Raw genomic sequence first — 24,165 nt, 5'->3', positions numbered from 1 at the left:
ATTTAGTTTGGAGTAAACTATTTAGCTTCAAATTATATATTTATTCCACAAGCTAAATATTTAGTATGAATATAAATATTACACAGTTTAAAATCTAAATATTTAGTTTGAAACCGACATTTATAAATGAATAAATAATGAAAATGATATAAAAATGTTTTTTTCTCTTAAGACAAGCTAAAAAACTCAAATAATTGCTGTTACGATTTTACAGTGTAGCTTTTCTAAGCTAGCTTCCTGTTGAAGCAGCTAGCTGTTAGCAGTTAGCTGCTGGTCAGCCATGTTGGACGCTAACCCCAGGCTAACCCTGTAGCTGCTCTTTAATGCTGCAGATCTTCTCTATAAACACAAAGTGCACCTTCTGTATTGTTTTTATGAAGTTTTGCCTTTAAGGGACGAGTTTATATGTTTTTATTACATTCCTGTACATGAAGATATTAGCTGACCTATAAATATGTAAGAGCACCTGCAGTGCCGCTACGCAGCATCAGTTATAAAAGATGATTATATGAATGAACAATAAAAACATTTTTAATTAGATTTGCATTCATTGACATGTTTTTTGAGTTTGACGAACAGAAACATAAAACTGCCTGATTTTATCAGCTTCCATCAGTTTAACACCAACAGCTGCTTCCAGGTCTGCAGAGACTCGGAGCATCAGGTTGTGTAAATAAACAATAAATAAATGACGTGTTTGGGGATGAAAACGTTACAATGGGTGGAGTGATGTGGAAGTGGGCCGGCGCCTCACTGCGCCACGGAGGGAAACGGTTTGGGCTGCGACGGCGGCGGGAGAGGCGGCGGGCAGCTCGGCGCTCTGACTCCGCTCCTTTTCGGCGCAGGCTTTTTCACGCTGGTGGGTGGAGGGCCCGGCGCCGGCGTGACATCAGCGACCGGGGCTGAGGTCGGACGAGGCGGAGCCTGAGCCTTGGGCGGTTCCGGCGGTTTGGGTTTGGAGAACTGGACCGATCCCACCAGCTCAATGGTCTGACTGGTTTTGGTCAGGTTGAAGGTTCGCTTCGCTGGAAAGGAAAACAAACAAAATGGACCTTCAAACCAAGTTCTGCTGCTCTGCTTTAGTTAAATAATAATTACGTCAAGGCTGGATCGATTAATGGGAATAAATCAGATTAATCAATAATTGGAATAATCATCAGATAATTTTGTAATCCATTAATTGTTAAGAGTAACAGATCCAGTTTGCAAACTTTCACAGTAAAACATTAACAACAGTAATTTGGGCTATTTAACCTGTCAGAGTAAAAGGAAGTATGTGAGCTATGCTAGCTATGCTAGTTTGACTTTGACAACCTTGACATGTAGATGTGCTGCAGAACTCGGTGTTTCGGTTCAGTATAAAAAAAGGCGACAGAAATAGCGACTGACAGCTCATCAGTAGAGCAGGTGGTTAAATGAGCTGATCAGTTTCAGACCGCAGGAGGAACCCAGAGAGTAGACTGGACCAGAAATCAACATTTCCTGATAGACACTTGATCAATATCAATCAATAACATGTCTGATAGAATATTCAGATGTTAGCCACTCAACCTGTCATTGCTAGCTCAGCTAGGTTGGTAGCATCACGTTTTGGTTGCCTAGCAACAACATGCTGAATAACCCGTTTTCCCACCGTCCTTGATAACTGCTAAAAAATAAAAACTGGATAAAACAGGAAAAGTCACATCTCAGTTTGGTGGCATTTCAAATATCTCAAACAAAAAACTAATCAATAATTATTGATATCGACTAATATGCAACGTTTATATTATGACGGGGTTTTCAGACATATTGTGAGCCCAAACGTACAGAGAGAGAGAACATGTGAACCCGATGCAGGACCTGCTTTCTGCAGGGCAGCAGTCCAAACCGCTCAGAAATACTGACCCAGGAACCTGCTGAGATTATTCATCCCTTTTAAAGTCGCAGGGTCACTTGTTGCCGGGTAAATAATCATTCTGTAGACTGGGTCACACAGAACCGTCAGCTGATTTTTTGTTCAGGTGATCAGATTCTGGTCATTGGTAAGAAAAAGTTCAGAGTTTGAGGAGATGTTTCCCTCTCTGCTGTGGAAATCGATCTGCTGACATCTTGGTCAGTGGTGTGAGAAACTTCCTGTTTCCTGTGTACATCCTGGATGTTAAAATCCAGATCACTAGTTTCTGTTTTTAACTTCTTGTGCTGCTTTTAACAACCACAAGAGGAAATAAACGATTAGTACCAGATAAAAAAAAGAAAAACTCCTCAAACTGTGAAGAACACACATCGGGTCCTCAGGTGGAAAATCTTCAACTTTTAAAATTTGTTTTCCTTTTTTAAATATATTTTAATAAAGTGAAAATGCTGAGTCAGTAGTTCTGCCATGGCTTACGTTTGTACGGTGATGCTATCGTCAGAGTCGCCTTAGGAGACTCAGGCGGCGCCTCCAGAATGGGCTCCAGCTGGGTCTGGTCCAAACTCTGCCTCTGGGAGGGATTCCTCATCGGAATGACCGGGCTTGGCGCCGTCGCCCTGGGAGACGGAATCGGGATCTGGTCCGGCGTGGATCCGGATCCGCAGGACGACCTGGGAGGTGGAGCTGGAGCTGGAGCTGTGCTGGACTCGGATGAACTGCTGGATGCCGCGCTCTGATTGGCCTCTGCCGGGTCAGAGGCGGGGCTTCCCCATGTGGTGGTGCCGCTGCGGCTGCCAACAGAACCGGATTTAGCCCGGAAGACGCTGCCGCTGTCCTGGGAAGCCGTGCTAACGGGAGGAGAACCAGGAGCGTCTTAATGAGGGAACAAACTATTTTAAAAGCAAAAGTTTAAACTTATAATCCAATAAGCCACAAACATTCAAAATTACACACTTAAGCTAATCTGCTAATAGGAGAGCTAATTTTTAGCTTGGCACTCTACCGTTTTTGCTCACTTTGAAAACTTTTAGTGCACTTAGTTTCCACTAAATTGCTTTTTCCAGATAACTTCTAATGCTCAAGCTAACGTATTAGCATTAGCTTCTGCTAAAAACCATGCTGTCTTAACACTTTAGCATTAGCAGACCAAATGTTAATGATTAGTTCCTTATAGTTATATAACTATATAACTAAAGGGCAGTTAGCTCTTTAGTTAGCGGTAGCCACCACTGGGGCTTAGGTATAGTTCTTTGTGTTCAACCCTGATCTGTTCATTTCAGCTGATGTGGGAGAATGAGGAGGAAATGTTCCTCCTGCCTTCAGCAGCACCTGTTTGTTTTGGAGAGGGGGATGTGGAAGGAGGAGCAGGAGGACGTGGATGAAGAGGAGGACACGGTTCTGCTCAGTCGGTCCTTCTCTGAGAAGAAGGTCTGGGCAGCAGGAGCAGGAGCATCTGGGACTTCAGGAAGCTCAGGGATCTCAAAGTCAACAGCTGGAAACAAAAGGACGACTCCATCAGACATTATTTCATCTTAACCAGATGGTTAGCGTTCCTGTTGTTATTTATATTAGCTACAAAACCACAAAACGTATCTGGGTTTTCCTGAAGCCAGTGCTGTGCCAGCCAACGCTCTAAAAACCCTCATGCTAACAGAGAGCGCTACACCAGCTAACGCTGCGGTTTCACTTTGACCTGCTGTGTTAGCTGTGGTTTGAGTTTGTAGAGCAACCGGAGGATCAGAGAGCGTGCAGCAACCAGAGCAGCAACAAGAGCAGCAACAAGGGCAGCAACAATAAGAGCAGCAACAAGAGCAGCAACAACAAGAGCAACAGCAATAAGAGCAGCAACAAGAGCAGCAACAACAAGAGCAGCAACAATAAGAGCAGCAACAAGAGCAGCAGCAACCAGAGCAGCAACAAGGGCAGCAACAAGAGCAGCAACAACAAGAGCAGCAACAACAAGAGCAGCAGCAATAAGAGCAGCAACAAGAGCAGCAGCAACAAGAGCAGCAGCAACCAGAGCAGCAACAAGGGCAGCAGCTACAAGAGCAGCAGCAACAAGAGCAACAACAAGAGCAGTAATAAGAGCAGCAACAAGAGCAGCAATAAGAGCAGCAGCAACAAGAGCAGCAGCAATAAGAGCAGCAACAAGAGCAGCAATCAGCGCAGCAACCAGAGCAGCAACAAGAGCAGCAGCAACAAGAGCAGCAGCAATAAGAGCAGCAACAAGAGCAGCAGCAACCAGAGCAGCAACAAGGGCAGCAATCAGCGCAGCAACCAGAGCAGCAACAAGAGCAGCAGCAATAAGAGCAGCAACAAGAGCAGCAGCAACCAGAGCAGCAACAAGGGCAGCAGCAATAAGAGCAGCAGCAACAAGAGCAGCAATAAGAGCAGCAACAAGAGCAACAACAAGAGCAGCAATAAGAGCAGTAGCAATAAGAGCAGCAATAAGAGCAGCAACAAGAGCAGCAGCAATAAGAGCAGCAGCAACCAGAGCAGCAATAAGAGCAGCAACAAGGGCAGCAGCAACAAGAGCAGCAGCAATAAGAGCAGCAGCAACAAGAGCAACAACAAGAGCAGCAATAAGAGCAGCAACAAGAGCAGCAGCAACAAGAGCAGCAGCAACAAGAGCAGCAGCAACAAGAGCAGCACTCACTGATGTGGTTGTAAAGGTAAATTTAATAATATTCTGAATTATTTAGTAAGCGTTGAGTTCACCTTCTGGGAACAGACTGGAGCTGTACTGAATTAGCGGCTCGATGACCATCACCACCTGGACCGAAGATGCTGCAGCCATGTCGAACAGAGCAGCTTCCCTGAACAGCAGCACAAACAAGAACCACAAAACTCAAAGGATATAAAACCAAGAACTGCAGGCAGGAAACATGAAATCACGATAATATGAAACATAAACCAGTCCCAATCCGGCTCTCTGTGGGTTTTCAAGGCAGGTAAATAAGTTTTAAACGTTTTTATGACGTATAAAGAGTCTGAAGCTTATTGGTTAAAATGTTGGATTGAGCCCATTTGCTGCCAAACTAACAGAAGCAGAAACGTTTGAGCTCAAACAGGGATTTAATCTCAATCCATAAAAATACCTCAGGATTATCCAACAAGTAGCATCTTCTTTACCATCATTGTTGCTACTGATGTCAGTAGAAAACGTCCCTGATGATGAAACAAATCAGAAACTAGATGTGAAATCATCCATTAGTATAAAATATTAATGACTATAAACTGGTTCATTTTTCCCTCCATGTTTAGCAAGCTAAATATTTAGCTCCAAACATCTATCTCTGATAAATATTTGGCTAATATGCAAATTCACTTGCCAAAAACCGGAATATCAAAATAAAAGCTGGGTCTTGAGAACTTCTATATAAATCACTGTTGCTGTAGATTATTGGTAAAGGTCTGGTTTTTATTACCCCTCCAGGGTCTTTTGTGGCTCTAGTGTCCCTTATATGACAGCAGGCTGATAGGAAAGAGGGAAGGAGAGGGGGGAAGACATGCGGCAAATATCGTCAGGTCTGGGAGTCGAACCCGTGACGGCCGCGTCGAGAACTCAAGGCCTCCAAACATGGTCGCGCTAACCGCTACGCCACCACGGCACGCCCAAGTAAAGGTCTGTTTTAAATGGCTCATTTGTTGGAGATCTAAGATGAAAAGGTGACAAGAAGCGACTTTATAAACGTTATTACATGTTTAAGGTGTTAAAACATGTAATAATGTTTAACACCTTAAGTTAAATCTTCATGACAGAAACACGGATTACGTTATGTGACAGTTTTCTCCCCAGCCTTGTTCTGTCTGACTGCCGGTCTTCCTCTGGGTTTTACTTGACCTTTCTGAAGAGGTCACCACAGAAACGGGAGCTTGCTACTCACCCTTCGGCGCGCGGCCACAGCAGGTTGGGGCCCAGGACAATGGCGATGTTGCTGGGTGTCATCTTGTTGACGGCCTGCTGCTCCGACAGCAGGAACAGGAACTGGACCAGGTACCTGGACCGACAGCAGAACGTGAAACAGTTTGTAAAGCTTTACAACGAACATCTGAGCTGGACGGGAACAACTGGATGCTAACATGCTAACGCTTAAACTAAATATCATCCCCAACTAAATCATATTTACTCATCAAGTTAAACTTTCTGCTGGTTGTGTGTCGTCTAGATACCATAATGAGATTTACTGTTGTTATATAACTGAATGAATCTTTTAGAGCTGAATAAATTTATATAAAACAGTTTGCACCATTTTATCTCAGTAACCCCAAAATAACATCAGTAGCATGGCCTCAGGACGGCCACCATCTTGGTTCTGGGTTGAACCAAAAACCAAAAACAGTCACTGAAACATTTGTCTGCTAAATTCTACCTTAAAGTGAACCAAACCTTAATGACTTTAATCTCAAAATACTGACTTTAATCTAAAAAAAAGAACCATTCTTGCTCAAAGTGCTCTGTCCGTGAGAGGATCTGCAGTTTGGAACTCACTTCCTGTTGGTTTAAAGTCTGTAACCAGTTTTAGTTTAAGAAACAAACTAAACTCTGATTATGTCAAAAACAGAACTGTACCCATTTTTAATGTCTCATGTTTCACTGTTTGTTTGTAGATGTTGTCAACATTATGCTGTGCTACTTTAAATGATTATGATTTTAACTTTTTAAAAGCCCATCTAGGGACAAGTGCTGCGAATTAGCTGTTGCTATGGCACTATGACGCAAACATGGGACTGCCGTTTTGTTCAGTTTGTCTGTCCCTACCAAATAAACTCAAATAAATTAAATACTGACTTTAATCTTCTGACAACAAAAGTCCAAATTCTTTGTTTTTTTTGGTTTTATATCCGAAGTGTGGCTGAGTGACGTGAACGTCACTTCATGCAGTACCGCCATTCGACCCAAAGAGGGCAGCACTGAGAGTTTTAGGCTAAATTAAACAAATTTACACTAAAATGTCAAAATCTGCACAGGAGCAAAGCAGACAGTTAATCTGCACAGCGAGTTGATTAGGAGTTCTGTTGAGAGGTTGCTAACACTAACTATCTTACTTGAATTGTCATTTTTACGATGATGAAACAAAATTTAGATTCCCAGAAAACGGCTAGTCAGAAAGAAAAGAAAACTTCCTTTACAATAAAACAGGGGTCTCAAACTCCAGTCCTCGAGGGCCGCACTCCTGCAGTTTTTAGATGTGCCACAGGTACAAAACACTGGAATGAAATGGCTTAATTACCTCCTCCTTGTGTAGATCGGTTCCCCAGAGCCTTAATGACCTAATTATTATATTAAGGTGGTGCAGCAGAGGCTCATCTAAAGGTTGCAGGACTGCGGCCCTCGAGGACTGGAGTTTGAGACCCCTGCAATAAAACATCTGAACAGAATATTCCCCAAATGTCAGAATGTTGTTCTGTATTTATTTGCAACATATTGCAAACTGTCTCTCAGCAGCCATTTTGAAATTCACCAGCTGTGTTACCGACGTTAGCTCAGTTCATTTGGCCTTCATATGGAAACAGATCACTGTCACGGACAGAACTGAGGTTGTTGTAGTTTGAACAGAACTGAGGTTGTTGTAGTTTGAACAGAACTGAGGTTGTTGTAGTTTGAACAGAACTGAGGTTGTTGTAGTTTGAACAGAACTGAGGTTGTTGTAGTTTGAACAGAACTGAGGTTGTTGTAGTTTGAACAGAACTGAGGTTGTTGTAGTTTGAACAGAACTGAGGTTGTTGTAGTTTGAACAGACCTGAGGTTGTTGTAGTTTGAACAGAACTGAGGTTGTTGTAGTTTGAACAGAACTGAGGTTGTTGTAGTTTGAACAGACCTGAGGTTGTTGTAGTTTGAACAGAACTGAGGTTGTTGTAGTTTGAACAGACCTGAGGTTGTTGTAGTTTTCAGGCGGTAGTTTCTGCAGCAGCTCCCTGAACTTCTCCAGCTTCACATTCAGATCTTTTTCTCTGCGGGTTTGAAGAAGCAAACTCATAAAAACTGAGAGCAGGAATAAGAAGAAGTGAAGGAAGCGATGCTCATGCTACCCACCCTGCAGCTGCAAACCAGTCACTGTACAGTTCAAAGGTCATCAGGGGTTCAGGGAGTTCCCGGAGGTAACACTTCAAGGCTCCTGTGAAAAAAATCAGAGAAATGCATCATTAGTTAAATCTATTTTGCTCTGATTGGCTGACATAGTTTCATTTTTTTGTTTTTCACTGCTGGTGGCCACAGGATGTTGTAGATGACAGGAAGTGACATCAGGCGGCTGCTGGAGTGGCCAGAGGAGGAAGTGAGCTGAGGCGTACCTGCGACGGCGTGGGGGTCCATGCTGAACTCGCCGTGGTCCACCGCTCCCTGGTTCAGGCAGGTTTTCAGCCGCTTCACCACTGAGGCGGCGGCCGCCAGACGAAACAGGCCCTACCCAAAAAAACCAAAAAATAATATTTAATTCAAACCGGCTTTATATTCAGCCCCTTCTGCAAAGCGGCCTTTTATTAAATGCTGGTTATTATAATGAATTTCTGAGGAAATGAACCAGAACATCTGCATTTTTTCAGCTGGTTGTCCTGTTTTTTATTTTGGGGAATCAGAATAAATTAGGTTGAATGTAAATACATGCTATAATTGTTTCTGTATCACATAATTTCAGTTTCATTTCCTCGTTCTGAGACAGTTTGAGTCGCTTGGTTTAATAAAATCTCAGAGATGAGTGAGAGTCGGTTCGGTCCGCCCACCTCCTCCCTCATGGCCGTCCTCAGCAGCATGTGGATGCACTCCTGGATGGGCGCCGCGATCGCCCTGCCGCTCTGGCTCAAATGAGACAGCAGCGGCTCGCCGTAAACCTTCAGGCTGGAGAGACCCACCGCCGGATCTGCAAACAGGAAGTCACAACACGTCGGCAGGAAGTCAGAGTCAGCCGTGTCCCCTGGACTGGAAGCTCACTTTTTCAATATTTATACCTCAGAGTGGTCATCTTTCTATTATTCCTATCTCGATTTGATACAGTAGGGGCTCCCACACTTTTGTTAGCCGTTACAACTCATCGTTAATGAGTCATAACTTGTTTTTCCGAGCCGCCTTTAAACGCAACATGACCAGCAAGATGCCTGTGCCGGTTTTACACGAAGGAGACATGATGCTGAAGAAACATGGCAGCAAAGCAGCAGAAAACTTTTTCCTCCAAACTAACGGAGCGAGCTGATTGGTGCTGGATGCAGATAATAAATGATGACCAGCTAATGCTAATATAACACCATGAGCTCGTTGATATCTACAGGTGGGCAGTGCTGGTTACAGTTACTTGAGCAACATTTGGGGAAAAAAGGTTCTTATAAGCGAAGTTTTACTGCTCTGTACTTTAAACTTTTACTTGAGCAATATTATGAACTAATCCTGGTCTTACACTGGCTTGTTAGAGCAACTGTAGATAGAAAACAGAAAGAATAAATTCCCATAAAAACTCAGATATTTTCTAAAAAATCCTGGAAAATTCATAGGAATTTCTGAGATTCATCTCAAAATTTCTGTATCTTTCTAGCAATTTTTCAACTTTTTCTCCCTTTTTTTCCTAGAAAATGTCTGAGCTTTTTTAGCAGAAATATACTTTTTTTCTATCTGTGATGGCCCTAATGCAGCGTTGTACTGACTTTAATAAATTGATTTTGCATCGATAGAAATAGACGTCAGAGTCTGGAAACTTTAGATTCTTACATTTCTGCAACATGTGAGCTAAAGTTTCTGGTAATCTGCACTTGTTTACTGAGTATTTTCTACATCACTGTTGATTGTTTTGTATTAATAAACAACATGGTTATTTTATTTGAAACATAAATTCATGTATTTATATCAAATTAAAAGCCTGTTTCCTGCGGGGCAGGAAGTGGTGATGGGCCGCGGCAGCGCTCACCTTTCTGGCTGTGGTTCTCTTTGAGCTCGCTGATGTTTCTGTCCAGGAACTCGTGGGATTTCTTGTAATAATCCGCCTGCAGTTCCAGAAGCTGCAGGAGATTAAACAGAGGTGAGTGGGCAGAGAGGAGTCCATCAGGGCCGCGTGTTCGAACCACAACTCACACGGATGAAGTAGTTAGCATAGTCATCTTCTTTAGTGGCGAAGTGATACAGGTCTGCAGAGTACTCGTCCTACAGAGGTCAGAGGTCAACACCAGACAGAGGGAGACGTGGGCGACATGGGATTAAAGTTTTATCACAATATTTTTTGGAATTGTTATAAAAAACAAAACCATATAAAATCAGGTTCTTTAGGACACCAGTCACATATGATGTGTTTCATTAAACTTAATTTAATCTTAAAATGCATTTATATCTATTGATTCTCTCATTGAACAAACAATGGAGAATCCCGACAATACGGCAGTTTTTGTTTAACACATAATTATTTCAAATTTATTGATGATAAATCAAAATTCTCAACATGACAAGAAATTTATCACGATAAATGATAAACTATATGATAAATGCCCAAGAGAGGTATGATCGTGTTTTAGTTAGAAAAAAATGAGTCAATTTCTGCTAAAGAAATTCTGAAAGTTTGAGATTAATCTCAGAAATATTCTACAAACAATTCATAAATTTCTGGGCTCAAAAGTAAAATATTTGACAAAAAAACTCAGAAATGTTTGGATTAATGTCAGAAATTTTCTGAGCTTGACAGTAAAAAAATTGTGAGAAACTTTTTTGAAATGAATCTCAAACATTTTCTAGCCTTCCCATTTCCGATGCTGCCCTGGGAAAGAGCCCATATCGCCCATATCAAAAACCTATAATATAAAGAAAATGTAATCTAAAAGAATAATTTTCAATCTTTGAAACCTGAATACTCGAAATTCGACTTTTCAAGCTCAGAAATTTCCTTATTTTTCTAGGAAATTTCAGAGATCAACCTCAAATTTTCTTTGTTTTTCTGGAGATTGTTTTTCTGTATGACATTAACACGCAGTCATAGAGAGACAACTCAGAGACGTAGAGACAGGAGGGGAAACAGAAGGAGCAGCCATAGTAGCACTCATGCTAGGCTAGCGCCAGGCTAGCTAAGCTAACGAGACCTTACAGCGGCAACAAAATCATGTGAAACATGAAGAGTTCCCAAAATGCAAAGTGCAGCAACAGAAAAACGTCTCTATGTTTAGTTAGAATAACTCAATAATATTTGAGGACGAAGAAATTAAATAAATTAAATTAAATAAACAGGAAGTGACGTAATATGTGTTACCCAATCCAGCAGGTATAGATTCAGTTTTAGGGTAAATAAATAAGTTGCTGGCACCTTGATGCTCTCCAGCCTCCTCCAGGCTTCTTCCACCTCCTCCCTGAGTCCGTCCTGCTTGGCCTGCGGCCCGCTGCTCGCCTGGCTCCTGTGAAAACACAAGCAGACGCTAACGTCCGGCGCCTGCCGCGTCACCTCCAGGTGTTTACAGCTGGCTTCCTGGGACTCACCTGACCCGCGCGTTGTTCCAGTCTGTAGTGAGCTTCGCGAACTGCTTCTTGTTCTTCAGGATTTCAGGTAAATCCTCCTGGAGATAAAAAAATATTCATCTTAAAGAGCTGCTGCAGCTAGCTGTCCAACAAATTAATGCAACAAATTACTGAATCTACTTATTATACAGACGGATATTTAAGTATTTAAAGAGGCAGTATTATGTATTTTCCAGACATATACCACAATTTTATAGAACAATCAAGAAGCTATGTTACCTTCAATTGCTATAAAAATGCTTTATATATCAAATATGACCAGATTTAACGCCTTGAATTTGGGCCTCTGTCTCTTTAAGAACTCCAGCTCTTCCTGAAGCTCCGCCTCCAGGAAGTCGTCCCAACATGGCTCCTCTATTAACCCTTTAAAGTTTCCACCAGCATTGCTCTGAGCAGCAGCTCCTATAATGAGCTCAGCTGGTTGCTAATTGCAGCTGGCTAGTCTGAAGGAGTTGAGTGGGGGAGGAGCTGAACCTTGGAGGTGGGGCTACGTCCACCCAGGCGTTTTAACAGTTGAATGGTTGCCATGGAGATTAAAAAATTTGAAAGAATCAAAAGAACATACCAGGATTAAAACATGATGGAAGGATTAAAAAAAGTGGATTTTACATAAAATTGCTCCTTTAAAGATTTGATAATTTAATTATGCATTTTCTAAAATAACGGTCCAAACTGCGTCTAAGAAGAACCCCGTCCAGCCGGAGCCCGCCTGCTGTGGACGTTAATGAATCAGTGGAAAGGAGAAGTGGTGCAGCTGAACGTCCGCTCCAGCGCCGTGAGGTTTCTCACCTCGCTCAGCTTGTTGAGCGGCTCCAAGACTTCCTTCTCCACCGTCAGCTCGAAGTCGGCCAACATGGTGGCCAGCCTCTTCTCCATGAAGCAGCACATCTCCAGCACTCGCCTGCAACACGCAGCAGAGGGTTAACCTTCCACTGCAGGGTCAAATTAATCGGATTAATCTTGATGAATTGATTACTGAAATAATCGGCAACTAATTTAGTAATGGATTAATTGTTGATTTGAGCATAAAGACTCAAAAAGGCCATTTACTGAAAGAACGATACACTCAGATCAGAAATTAAGTCACAACTGGACAATAAATAAATGTAGATCTGCCCAGAACTCTGCTGGCGGCACGTTTAGCTTCACCTGATTCAATAAAAAAAACTTCTATTCATCACCTTTTGCATCCAGTTATTAATCAGTTTATCAATAATAATCTCCATTATTATTATTATTATTAGATTATTATTAGTTGCAGCTTTAATTTATTATAATCTAACCTGAAGGTCTGATGAGATTTTGCGTTGAGTTAAAAACAAAAATAAAAGTTAATCTTTTAAAAGTTAATCAGAGGTGTCCAGTGAACAAGTGGTGAGAATGATTTATATTTGTGAACAAAGAATTATGTGCGGCGTTTCCATCTCATAACGTTGCCCAGCGTGTGGCGCTGTCCTCCCTGTTAAGTTTGTTTGCATCAGCACCTCTAACAGCTTTTGTGTTGGATTTAATCTGGGAGAGAGAGAGTAGATTAACTGGCCAACCTAAAAACAATCAGTTATAATTACAGTTTATTAATTTGTATTTGTGAACAAACAGACCTCCAACTCAAAGATTAAACTCACAGCATCAGATTGTTGCTATGGTAACAAAACAGTTTAACTATGAATATTGTTCTTTGAATTTTTACAAATTAAACTTGCCACCTCCTTAAATTCTTACATTTAAATGTTAAACAATTTAAAATCTTTGAGTTTATGCTGAAACCATTAAATCAAATTCAGCAGCTTTGATCATCTCAATAAATAAATGTTACATTTATGTATCTGTGGTTTGTTAAAATATCAGCATTTATGGCCCCTGAAGCCCTGGGGGCCTCATGGAGCCGCTGACTTCATTTGGATTAAACAGAAATGCAAATAATTGATATTCATCTTAATTGTATTTTTGATTTGTTGTTTTTAAGACTAGTTGTGGGTTTAAATATTGTTTCGCTGATGATGTTTTCCCCTAACATACTGTATAATTACCCAGTAATATTTTTACATGTCCTGTCTACTTAACCGCCAACCACCGGGCTGAGCAGGTTTTCTGGGGGAAACCGTCACCTGATGGAGGACTGAGCATCAAAGTCCTTCAGGCTCTCCGCCATGCTGATGGACAGCAGCATCAGAGGAAGTTTCTTCTGCAGAAACAGAGAAAAAAACGTCGTTTTGTCTCAGAAATCCATGAAACTCGTTCAGACATGGTGTGAAAACAGCGGCTACCATTCTCCTTTCGGCCTCCAGGCCTACAGGACTCTGCATGCAGGCCTGCAGCTTCTTATGGAGGACCTGCGCCGCCTTCTTGGCCGGCTCCACCCGCTGCTCCACCTGCATTCAACCGGAGAAACACCGCAGCGTGACCAGAGAGAAAACTACCGGCAGGAGGCGGAGATGGTTAGAGGGCAGATTCATTTACCACAGATATATATAAATAAATATATATATAAATAAATGTCCTGAAATAAAACCATTGTGTTGGGTTTCTGGTACGGTAAAATTTGATGCACAAGCTAATTTTGCTAAGAGCGATGGAGGACGAAGCGTCTCCTCTGGTCCCACTGGGGTTCATTTCTGCTTCTAAACGATCTGATTGGACGCTGGAAAAGACGATTGTTGTGTTTAAGTTGTGCTAAAAGCAGTTAGCCTATTAGTGAAGCTATGCTAGCCTAAAATAGCATCCCAATGCTAACATGTAGCAAAACTTTACTCCAATCTGATGGTTGAAGAACCAGAAGATTAAAAACTAGAAATATCTCTGATGTTCAGATCATATCTGTATTTATTCAATAATTTAACAGCAAAAAGAGATTTTGAATTGAAAATGTTGCTAATTTAATAATTAAAATGCAATCAATTAATTACAAAACTTGCTACAAGTTTAACATTTCAGAGCCATAAAACCTGCAAATATGAAGAGAATGAAACTGAAATAAATCCCATCTGACCTTTCCTTTGTTTTCAAAGCGGATTTAAAATTTGCCTTCTGTCAACAGGCGGCCTGTTAAAGCCACAGCTCTGCTAAAAGAGGAAATGAGACCCATATATGGACGATGCCAATGGCTCTGCAGCGTTTCTACCACTTGCTGCTGTCCTCATTAACCTGATACTAGTGAGCATTTTTAGAAGAAGTCTGTTTTGGAAAAGCATTTTGATGTTTGATTTAAGGGACAGAGCCCCAAACCCTCTGCTACATGTAGCACAGATAGCTCGAGCAGGAAGTTCACAGCCAGAAGTTTATCAGACAGATGGATCACTCCTCTTTTATCACAAAATGTCTCCAGATTAGGTCCAATTAATCACTTTCCCCTCCAAACAGTCTGTAGCATGATAATTAGCTTTCTTTGTGTCTGAGCCAAATGAAGGACAGTTTTTACACTTCCTGCTGCGTTTCGGTTCGCAGACCGAGGCAGACACGTTATTTATGCTCCGATCTGCATCACTTCCAAATGTAGAACTAAATCGGATACATTGGGAAGAATAGAGTACAAATTATAATAATGACAGACTCAGACACTTTCTCGATGCCTCCGTAGGGTGCTGGTTTGTTAGGTCTCCAAGCTCCTGATGCCATGAAAATCTCCACATTATAAATCCAAATTACCGCTGGTTGAAGTTTCTATCACAATTCTTGAGTTTAGTTTGCAGTGAATTCAGCGTTAAACGGACTCAACCAGTAATAAAGTCAGAGAAAGTTCACGTTTCTCTCACCTGCACCAGATCCTCATGTAGAAGGTCAGTGGCATCCTGCGACCTGAGAGGGATTAAAGTTTACAGATTATTTAAAAAACAAAAATTAGCAAAGAACATTGGATTTATCAGCAGTGGTGAGCTGCAGGGTATTTAAAAAGCCTCATGTGGCTCAAAGAAAATACTAATTATGAATTCATGTCTGCAGCTTTAACTCGAACAACAGCCAATCAGATTTAGATTTTCTTCACCAGCTCAGTAAAACGGCTGGCCGGATTATCAGGAGACGGAGATGTTGGTCCTGAAAGAGAATCCAGGAGATTAGAAATCATACAGAAAATTATTAAAAGAACTAAAAGGAAAAACAATTTGACTTTTATCTCCGAATTCTGAGGAAGAAAAAATCTAAATGTTGAAAAATAAATAATTCTGAGATTAAAGTTATAATTCTAATTTTAAAAAATCGGAATATATTTTTTTAATATTCTTCTAATAATCATGATTATCAGGCCTCACTGGAGATTTTCTATTTACATTTTGTCAAGACAAATAAAAAAAGATGCATGAGGGTGAAGTTTGTGTGTAATTTTCAGTTTTTAGTCGTGAATTTGTTGTTTAGTTTCAGCAGGAGGAAACGTCTGGACCTGGCCGGCACACTTGGATTCGGTTCAGGCGGTTCTGGTTCCCATTAGAGATTCTAACACCTGGATCCGTTTAACATCAGCAAGAAAAACGGCAACAGGCCTGAGAGATTTTACTTCCCAACCAAAACAAGAACAAACATGGAATAAAGACGGATTCCAGGAGTTAGTTTCATCTAATACGCATTTTCATGTTAATTATCACAGTAATAATGTGTGTGTGTGTGTGTGTGTGTGTGTGTGTTTAGAAATTAGTTTTGTTTTGGTTGTTATCATGTAGCTGTCGTAATGTGCGGTTCTGGAGGAGGTGAGCTAGACGCAGTGGATCCAGGCTGAAGTGACAAAATGATGACGGTTTTAAAGATGAATCACACAAAATCCAACCCAGGCAGCACAGGTGGGCAGAGGCAAAGACTCTCACACTGGTCACACTGGTTACACTGGTAGCCACTGGTTACAAGGACTAAGACCTGTGACCAGACGAGACGAGGAGCCGACTAGGAAACATGAGACACAGCTGGGATCAGTCACAGTCGGGACGACGAGACTCAGAAACCGAACAAACCCAGGAAACCGAATCCTCACAGTAACTTCGTTTACTGTTCTGTTTCTGATCAAATTAAATGTGCGGCCCTGAAACTCGTTAAATGCAAAAACTCATGAGATCAACTCAAACCACATGTGTCAAACTGGAGGCCCGGGGGCCATATCCGGCCCGCCACATGCTTTTTATATGGCCACCTACACTGTAAACAAAGATTTTCTTTTACATAATAAGTCAATCTATTATTAATATTTTCTTCATTTTGCAGGGATGTTTTGTTTTGCATTCCCTCCCACAAGCTGCATATTATCTTCATAAAGCTGTGCGTCTTGTAAAAGCAGAAGGCACGTCAGCATTTCAACCAGTTTCTGTTCTGTCTTTATTCGTGGAGCTCTGTTGTAATTCAGTAGTTTTATCTACTAATGGTTACATTTCTGGCAATGATCTGGACTCAGAAATAACAACCTGTTCATCATTTTGTTTAAAATCTTTGACATGGTGAAATGTTTTACACCTTTAAATGTAACTGTGGTATTAAAAAGCAAATTGATCATAATCTACATTTAATAACTGATAAATATGAGAAATTAATACTGAAAAACGTGAGTAATAATTGAGTCAGTTACTCATAAACATTATTTTGGAAACCTTCGGCTCTTCTCGGACACAAGCCTTTACAGAAACAGAGTTTGGTTTGTGATTTTGTAAAGACTAACCATCCCAGTGTAATCGCTTTAGCCATGATTACTCATTTGGTTTTACAGTGTAGAGTCATTTGAACAGTTCAGTTCTCACTTTTTTCAAAAAGTCTGTTTTTTAAAGGAACATTTTTGCACATTTCTTAAATTAGCGCACAAAAACTCTTCGGAGAAAAAAATAAATAATTATCCAACTCAGATAACTAAACTGTATTTTATTTTATCATTACTTTTGTTATTCTTACTGTTGTACATTTTGGATATTATTTCATATTTCTGTGAACCTACGTTCCTCGATTGCCTGTTATTTTGCTGCTGCCAGTAAAGGATGTCTTTTCTTTCTGCATACATCGATGACGTCACGCTGTCAGGAAGCCATCTGGGTTGCTACGTTTAGACGGCTGCTTTGTAGGTTCAACTGGGTGGAGGGGAGCAGCGCTGGGCGACTTTTAGCTCTACAGAGAACCAAACATCCCGCTGCTCAAGCTGCTGTGGTCATTTTCTATACGGATGTTCTGGTTCTGGTTCTAAACCTGTGATAAAAGTACAGCTGCTCTGCAGGACTAAATCTACTCATTAATATCTAATAATCATCTTTCAGTCTTTTAATCGTTTAATGTTTAATTTACCACCAAAATAACCAGCTTTGTGTCGCTCTGAAAATTGATCGAATGTAATATTTAGTCCACTAGAAATAACAAAACATTATTCTGTGAAAAAATAGAAAGAGATTAAATGTTGCTGATGTTGAGTTTCTGGTTTCTAATATTTGAGTTACCAGATGTTTATTCATTTTGTCCTCCCCATTGAACTAAATTTGGTCTGGAGAGTTTTCTTCTTCTCACTCTGATAAGTTTTAGTAATGTTGAAAAATTATTTTCTAAATCCCTGTTTAACCTTCATTCTTTATTCTAAGCAGCAAAGATGTTTCAATTTAAGGTACAAGTGGAGGAAGTAAATAAAAGTGCTAAACTTGTGAAACAGAAGTGCTTTTATTTTGATATTCCCCACAGGAAGTCTCCTTGTAGCAGCTAGCTTAGCAGCAATAGAAAATAGGACATCGGCAACGGTGTTTCATAAAGCATTCAGTTGGATAAATACTTATGCTGTCATTATTATGGCGATACAGCTAACATAAGTAGATTGTTATGCGCTATTAAAAAATATGAAGTGCACAGGAAGTGCTTTTATTTTGATATTCTCAACAGGACGTCTTCTGTAATGTAGCAGCTAGCTTGCGTTAATTTTGTTCTGAAATGATGGAATGTTGTTTAATACATTTGGTTGGAGATAAATTCATATTTTCATCATTTTATAGCTACAGCTAACATCAATAGAGTTTAATGAGCCATTAATATCCCATAATAATCCACCAACGTCTCTGGCTAACAACCAAGCTAACCATTTCACAGTAAAGCAGTCTGCAGCTCACTCTTCATTACATGGGATAAAAACTGGAGTCTCAGACAAATAGTCCAAGTCAGATCAACAGCCAAGCAGCATCTCCGCAGCATGATGCTGCCGCCCCCGTACTTTACAGAAGTGAAGATGCCCTTTAGCTTCACAGGCATCAGTAACATCAGTCACATTTCCACTTTCATAAAATTCACACCTCAACTCCTCCACAGGAGCATCACCTCAAACTTTCTGCTTAAAAATCAAAGGTGATTCACTGCAGCGAGTTTCCACTTATCGGCTTTTCTGCGCTGATATTTTATATCGATGTAACAATGTTGAGAAAATTAGAGTTTTTACCCTCCAATAGACTGACAAACCAAAAAAAAGGGCTAAAGTAGGAGAACCTGTTAGAGTTATTTATTCTGTGTACCGACACCAAGACGCTCTAAGTGAAGCTCTGTTGCCAGATCTGGTGCTGCCTGCCAGTCAGAGGAAACCCAGCCCAGTTCCTGAAAGGGTCAGACAGGCTTCAGCACCTCCAAGGTGTTCTTCGTTTCCTCCGCTAAAACATCTGAGGAGCAAAATGCACAGCAGAGAAACTCCCAACATGCTGCCAATATCTGATTACACTTTATATCTTACTGAAACTTATAGGTTAGTATTGTCTTCATTGAAGTATAATAAAATATTTGCATCAGAAACTAGACAAAAATACTTGGTGAGATTTTGTGTTTTTACAGTGTGACGTTTGCAATTTAACCAATAAAGCTCAACATCAGACGAACAGGCTGTGAAAATAACAAAATGTTCAGGCATCACACTGTAAAAACAAAAAGTTAGCTGGTATTTTTGCTTTAGTTTCTATTGGAAATATATTAAAACACTTGAAATAAGACAAAACTAACTTAAAAGTAACTTTTCAACAAAATACAGGAGCTTGTTTAATGTAAATAAATCCAAAAAATAATGAAAAATCAATCAGAACTTTTGATCAATATTAAGAAATTATTTACTTAAACTCATATTTTGTTACTAATATATTTGAACTTGAAACTAGACCAACAGCTCTTGGTAATATTTTTACTTTTGTGGTGAAGGTGTCACCAGTTCCTTTATTTTTAATCTCCACCTTGCAGGTTGAGTTAAAATACACAGTTGAGCAAAACTGAAAGGGAAAATGAATGTTTAGATGTGTCAACAGGTGCAGCAGCACTTCTTCCTACAAAGCTCACAGCATCAGAGCAGACTGCCAGTAAGCGCTGCTCTGCTGCAGATGCATGCAGCGTAGGTTTATTATTAAACCGGAGTGCGTCAGAGGAGGCGGCGGCGCTGCCTGCAGATACACCGTCAGTCCTGCTGCACGCAGGTCTGCGTATCACCACCACCAGAAAAAAGGAAGGTGTCAAGTTTGGTCACCCACAGGGTTTTACAAAACTGTGTGAGTCGGTTGTTATCAGAGGTTTGGAGCCTGGATGTTGCAAGTTATTCTGCTGTCAAGAGTAGAAATCTTAATATTTTATTATAGTGTTTTTTAGGCAAAGCAATGAGCTTTAAAACATCCCTGGCAGCTGATTCCCTTTGTGTTCAACCCAAACTATCACTTGGAAATCCCTTTTCTACCACATAAAACCAAACTGAGGCTTTCCCTGATTTGAAAAGGGAACCAGCAGAGTTACAGCTCAGCGTGTAAACAACAAGATAACGGAGAGGACAAACAGAAACAGCCGTCCTGCTGGCGTAACGGTGCTGAGCTGGATGGAAAGACGGCCTGCCGTCAGAATACGAAGGGACAACGACCTCAAGACGCAGAGCAGATTAAAAACAAAGACTGCACAGAATGAAAAAAAGACAATTATATCCTCAAAAACTTACAGCCATTTGTAAAGTTACCAATTAACAATAGTTTGAGTTAAAACTAGAGAATCTTTTTCCAAAGTCCCATTTTCACCAAGTTATTTGTTATTTTATAAAAGTCACAGTTTCAAGCTAATTATTCAGTTTATCATCTATACTTAGCTTCAAGCTAATTATTCAGTTAGTGTAACAAGGTGGCCGTTTGCAGCTGGATTACAGAGAGGAAGGTGGAAGCAGCAACAGTTTATTCCTCAGAACATCAAGAATAAAACCGACTGCAGCCTAACAGTCCCAGCCATGAAGGACAAACCACAGGGGGTCTCTGTTTACACCTATACAAGTAAAATACCTTTTACCAAATACAAACACATTTCTCTTTACTTTTCATAAATATTTTATGTTGTATCCTTACACCATAAGCACCATTATGAAACACCACAAGCAATACCCCATGGCCTCTCCCAGAACCTATAAAAGGTGCCCGGACCCCGGGGAAGTATTTGTCCAAACACAGGACACAGAAATGGCAGGTCCCTCCACCTCCACACTTAACAGATCACACACAAACATTTGCTCAAGTTTTCAAACCAGTAGCTCTGAGTCACAAAACCTCCTCACTCCTCGATGAGGAGCGGCGGCGCAGAGCCCACAGGCTACATGCTAACCGCTAAACATGGTCAGCAAATAGTTAAAACATATTGTGGGCAAACTGTTATTGAATCACAAATCTATTCTTAAAGTGCAATGCTAAATAAAGTGCTTGTTAATAAAATGAAAAAGTGCTCCTTAAGTGCTTCACAGTGACTAAAGTGAAAATAGTTCCAGTAATGAAGATCTCGAGCTAAAAGACTTAACAAGCTGGCTAACTAAATATTTAGCTCAAAGCAAATATTTAGTTAGCCAAACTTACTTAGCTTCAAGCTAAATATTTATTGTAAAGCTAAGTATATAGTGAACAAACTAAACATTTATATACACACTAAATATTTAACTTGATGCAGTATTTAGTTAGCAATTTGAATATACAGTTTACCAGTAAATACTTAGTTTAACTAAATATTTAGCTAGCAAGCCAAATATTTAGCTTCAAACTAATATTTTGTTTACCAAGTACTTAGCTTGCTAACAAAATATTTTGTATGAAGCTAAATATTTAGCTTATTTATTTAAAATGTATAAATGAATGAATAACATGGTGAAAATATAATTTTCTCCCCTCTGACAGGCTAAATAAGTAAAATTACTACTGTTCATTTTTAACTGTGTAACTTTACAAACAACAGCCCATAAATATTTACCTCTACAAACAAACTGAAACCTTATCTAACAAGATAAAACTCTTTAATCTGTATATTCATATCACACCTTACAAAAGTTTCAACGCTGCTCAAACTTTTTCACTTTTTATCGCGTTACAACATCAAACTTTTCCCATTTAATGGGTTACAACATGGTTACGGTGCTCTGCTCAGCCTAGACTAAAATCAGAGACAGTAAACACACCGTTAAACATGGTGGTGGCAGAATCATGTTGTGGGGATACTGTGGGGATTAGTGAGGCTGATGGAGGTAAATCCAGGATAATCCAGGAGGAAAACCTCTTATACATATCATGGGATTATGGATGCACCGATATCAAAATTTGATCCGATATTGATATCCGATATTAATGTTGCTGTTTTGGACGAAAACCAATATTTATCAATCTTATATATATTTGTCAACTTCTTTGACACCTTTATGGAAAAACCCGACCAGAAATAGATAGCATTAGTTGTATTCATGGGGCGGATACGGATGTGTTGAAAAATGACTAATATCGGCAGGTCCCGATATATCGTGCATCTCTATATGGCATGGTTGAGATCAAAGCTGATTAATTGTTTTAATGGCCTAGTCCAAGTCAATTCTGGTTCTGGCAAGGTTTGACTCGCATACTTATAGATTTTATGTCAAAAACTTTAAACAATTTAATAATTTCCCTTCCACTTTCAGATCCGGCATCGTTTTGTGTTTGTCTCGTTATCATTCAGTATCATTTCTGCAGAGTCAGGCAGTTACATTTACTCAGTTACATTTACTTGAGTAACTTCTTTTTTTTTTAAAGGAGTATTTCAGGAGTATTTTTACTACACTGTACTTTTTACTTTTAGTCAATAATTTTATTATGAAGTATCTCTACTTGAGTAAAATTTCTGGATTTTCTACCCACTGAATGAAAAACAAACATAATTAAACCAAAGATTCACCAAACTCAGACACAACTGCAGTTTCTGAAGTTTTTTATTGGAAAATTTGATTTAGATTTTTTTTTGTCTGATTTTTTTTTGTTATTTATATAAATTGTTGTAATACCTAAATTTCTACATAACTTTATATTTTAGTCTGATGATTTAATTTCTAAATATGAAATGATTGATCGTTTGATCAGTTACTCGGTACTTGAGTAACTTTTTTACTGATTAATTCTTGGACGGCTACTTTTTACTTTTACTTGAGCAAAAATACTTTTTAAAGTACTGCTACTCTTACATGAGTACATTTTTTGGCTACTGAACCATCAGATAAAATAAGACCATCAGGGCCTTCTCGGGTCCACGTGAGACCCGGAAAGCGGACCGGAACCACCATGAAGGTCCAACAGTCGGTTCTGATCAAACTTTTCTTACCTTGCTGCCGATCCGAACTGCTTCAGGATGCTGAGAGACTGCCGCAGCATGCTGGCGCTGGAGTCCGACCCGCTCCGCTTCCTGATCCGAACCGGTCCGGAGGCGCTCCGGGCCGGGCTGCTTCACCGGGAGCTGGAGGCGCAGGTGAGCCGGGTCGCGCTGCCTCTCGTCGGGAGCGTTTCTGTGGCTGTTCGGTCTTCGTTCTTGTTTCAGCAAATGAGGAAGTTGGTCGGATGAAACGTCAGCAGCGAAAGGGAACCAGATGTTTTCCCGCGGTTGTTGTTGTTTTTTTTTTATTTCAGGGTGTCACTCCGAACCCCCCACTGAGTCTCAGCAGTGGGTGGGTGTGGAGGTGAGGAGCAAGTGAGTCCAGGCTGCAGCTTCTGTTCCTACCGGTGTTTGCTGCTGCAGGATGTGAAATGTCTGAAAGGGGAAACTCGGCGTTAATTGAGACATTTCTGTCCCCGTTTTCAAACATGTTCTGATTTTACTGCAGCGAGTTTTCTCATTTTTTGCAGAAGCAGGAATTTTCAGAGCCGGTTGGGTTTCACTGCAGCGTGAGCCTCTGGTTCATCAAAGTTTCATTTCTTGTCACCTGTCGCCTTTTTTTGAGGAACTTCTCTCCAAACATCAGAACCAAAAACGACCATGAGCAGAACCAAAAACTGATCCATTCATTTAAAATGTGTCGATCCAGGAAGAGGTCAACCTTCCACCAAATGTTCCTTTATAATTTGCTATATTCTCATTAATATTATGACAAATTGTAGGAATTTAAATGTAGACGGTGAAGCCGCTAATAACGCCACTGCCTGACGGATGCTGCCGCCTAGTGGTGGGGCCGACTAAATGCACACAAACGACTTTTCAGAAAGATTTCTCTCGGTTATTTTGAGCTTTTTAAATATATATATATTTTTAACTCTATTAATATCTATATGTGGAGGAAGCTGCCACAGACTTCAGACCGGAACATGTTTAATTTCTTTAGCATTTTCTGTTAGCACCGCCAACTAGCTAATACCGGCTAACATTCGCTCGTGAACTTATTAGCGACATTTCAGACCAAACTAGGAATATCGAGGCTGGAGTTGCTCACCCAGAGTTAGCATTAATTAAATTAGAGCAATTTAATTATCTTGTTTAACTTATTTGTTAACTTTACAGCGAAGCTACTGAGGGCGTTCTAGCTAACTCGGAAGACGTAATCTTAACTTGCTGTCTGAAGCAGCCAATCAGACGTCAAAGTTTCTAC

The 24,165-nt window shown here is 40.3% G+C and overlaps 1 protein-coding gene across 1 annotated transcript; it reads right to left on the bottom strand.

Moving 5' to 3' along the window:
• Positions 1–234: 234 nt before the first annotated feature.
• On the bottom strand, positions 235–23,323 carry sh3bp1 (SH3-domain binding protein 1). The gene is made up of 18 exons (XM_028041276.1): positions 22,911–23,323; positions 15,128–15,170; positions 13,643–13,747; positions 13,484–13,560; positions 12,165–12,276; positions 11,337–11,413; positions 11,167–11,254; positions 9,954–10,022; positions 9,790–9,880; positions 8,618–8,754; positions 8,189–8,300; positions 7,932–8,013; positions 7,769–7,849; positions 5,782–5,895; positions 4,613–4,710; positions 3,224–3,386; positions 2,372–2,742; positions 235–1,025 (listed from the first exon to the last, which is right to left on the bottom strand). Exons 1-18 carry the CDS (start codon positions 22,958–22,960, stop codon positions 751–753), a joined length of 2,145 nt encoding a protein of 714 aa, XP_027897077.1. The 5' UTR covers positions 22,961–23,323; the 3' UTR covers positions 235–750.
• Positions 23,324–24,165: the final 842 nt, after the last annotated feature.

This window comes from Xiphophorus couchianus, chromosome 2, assembly GCF_001444195.1.
Source record: "Xiphophorus couchianus chromosome 2, X_couchianus-1.0, whole genome shotgun sequence".
Classification (NCBI taxonomy): Eukaryota; Metazoa; Chordata; class Actinopteri; order Cyprinodontiformes; family Poeciliidae; genus Xiphophorus; species Xiphophorus couchianus.
This window is presented reverse-complemented; position numbering and strand designations above follow the sequence as displayed.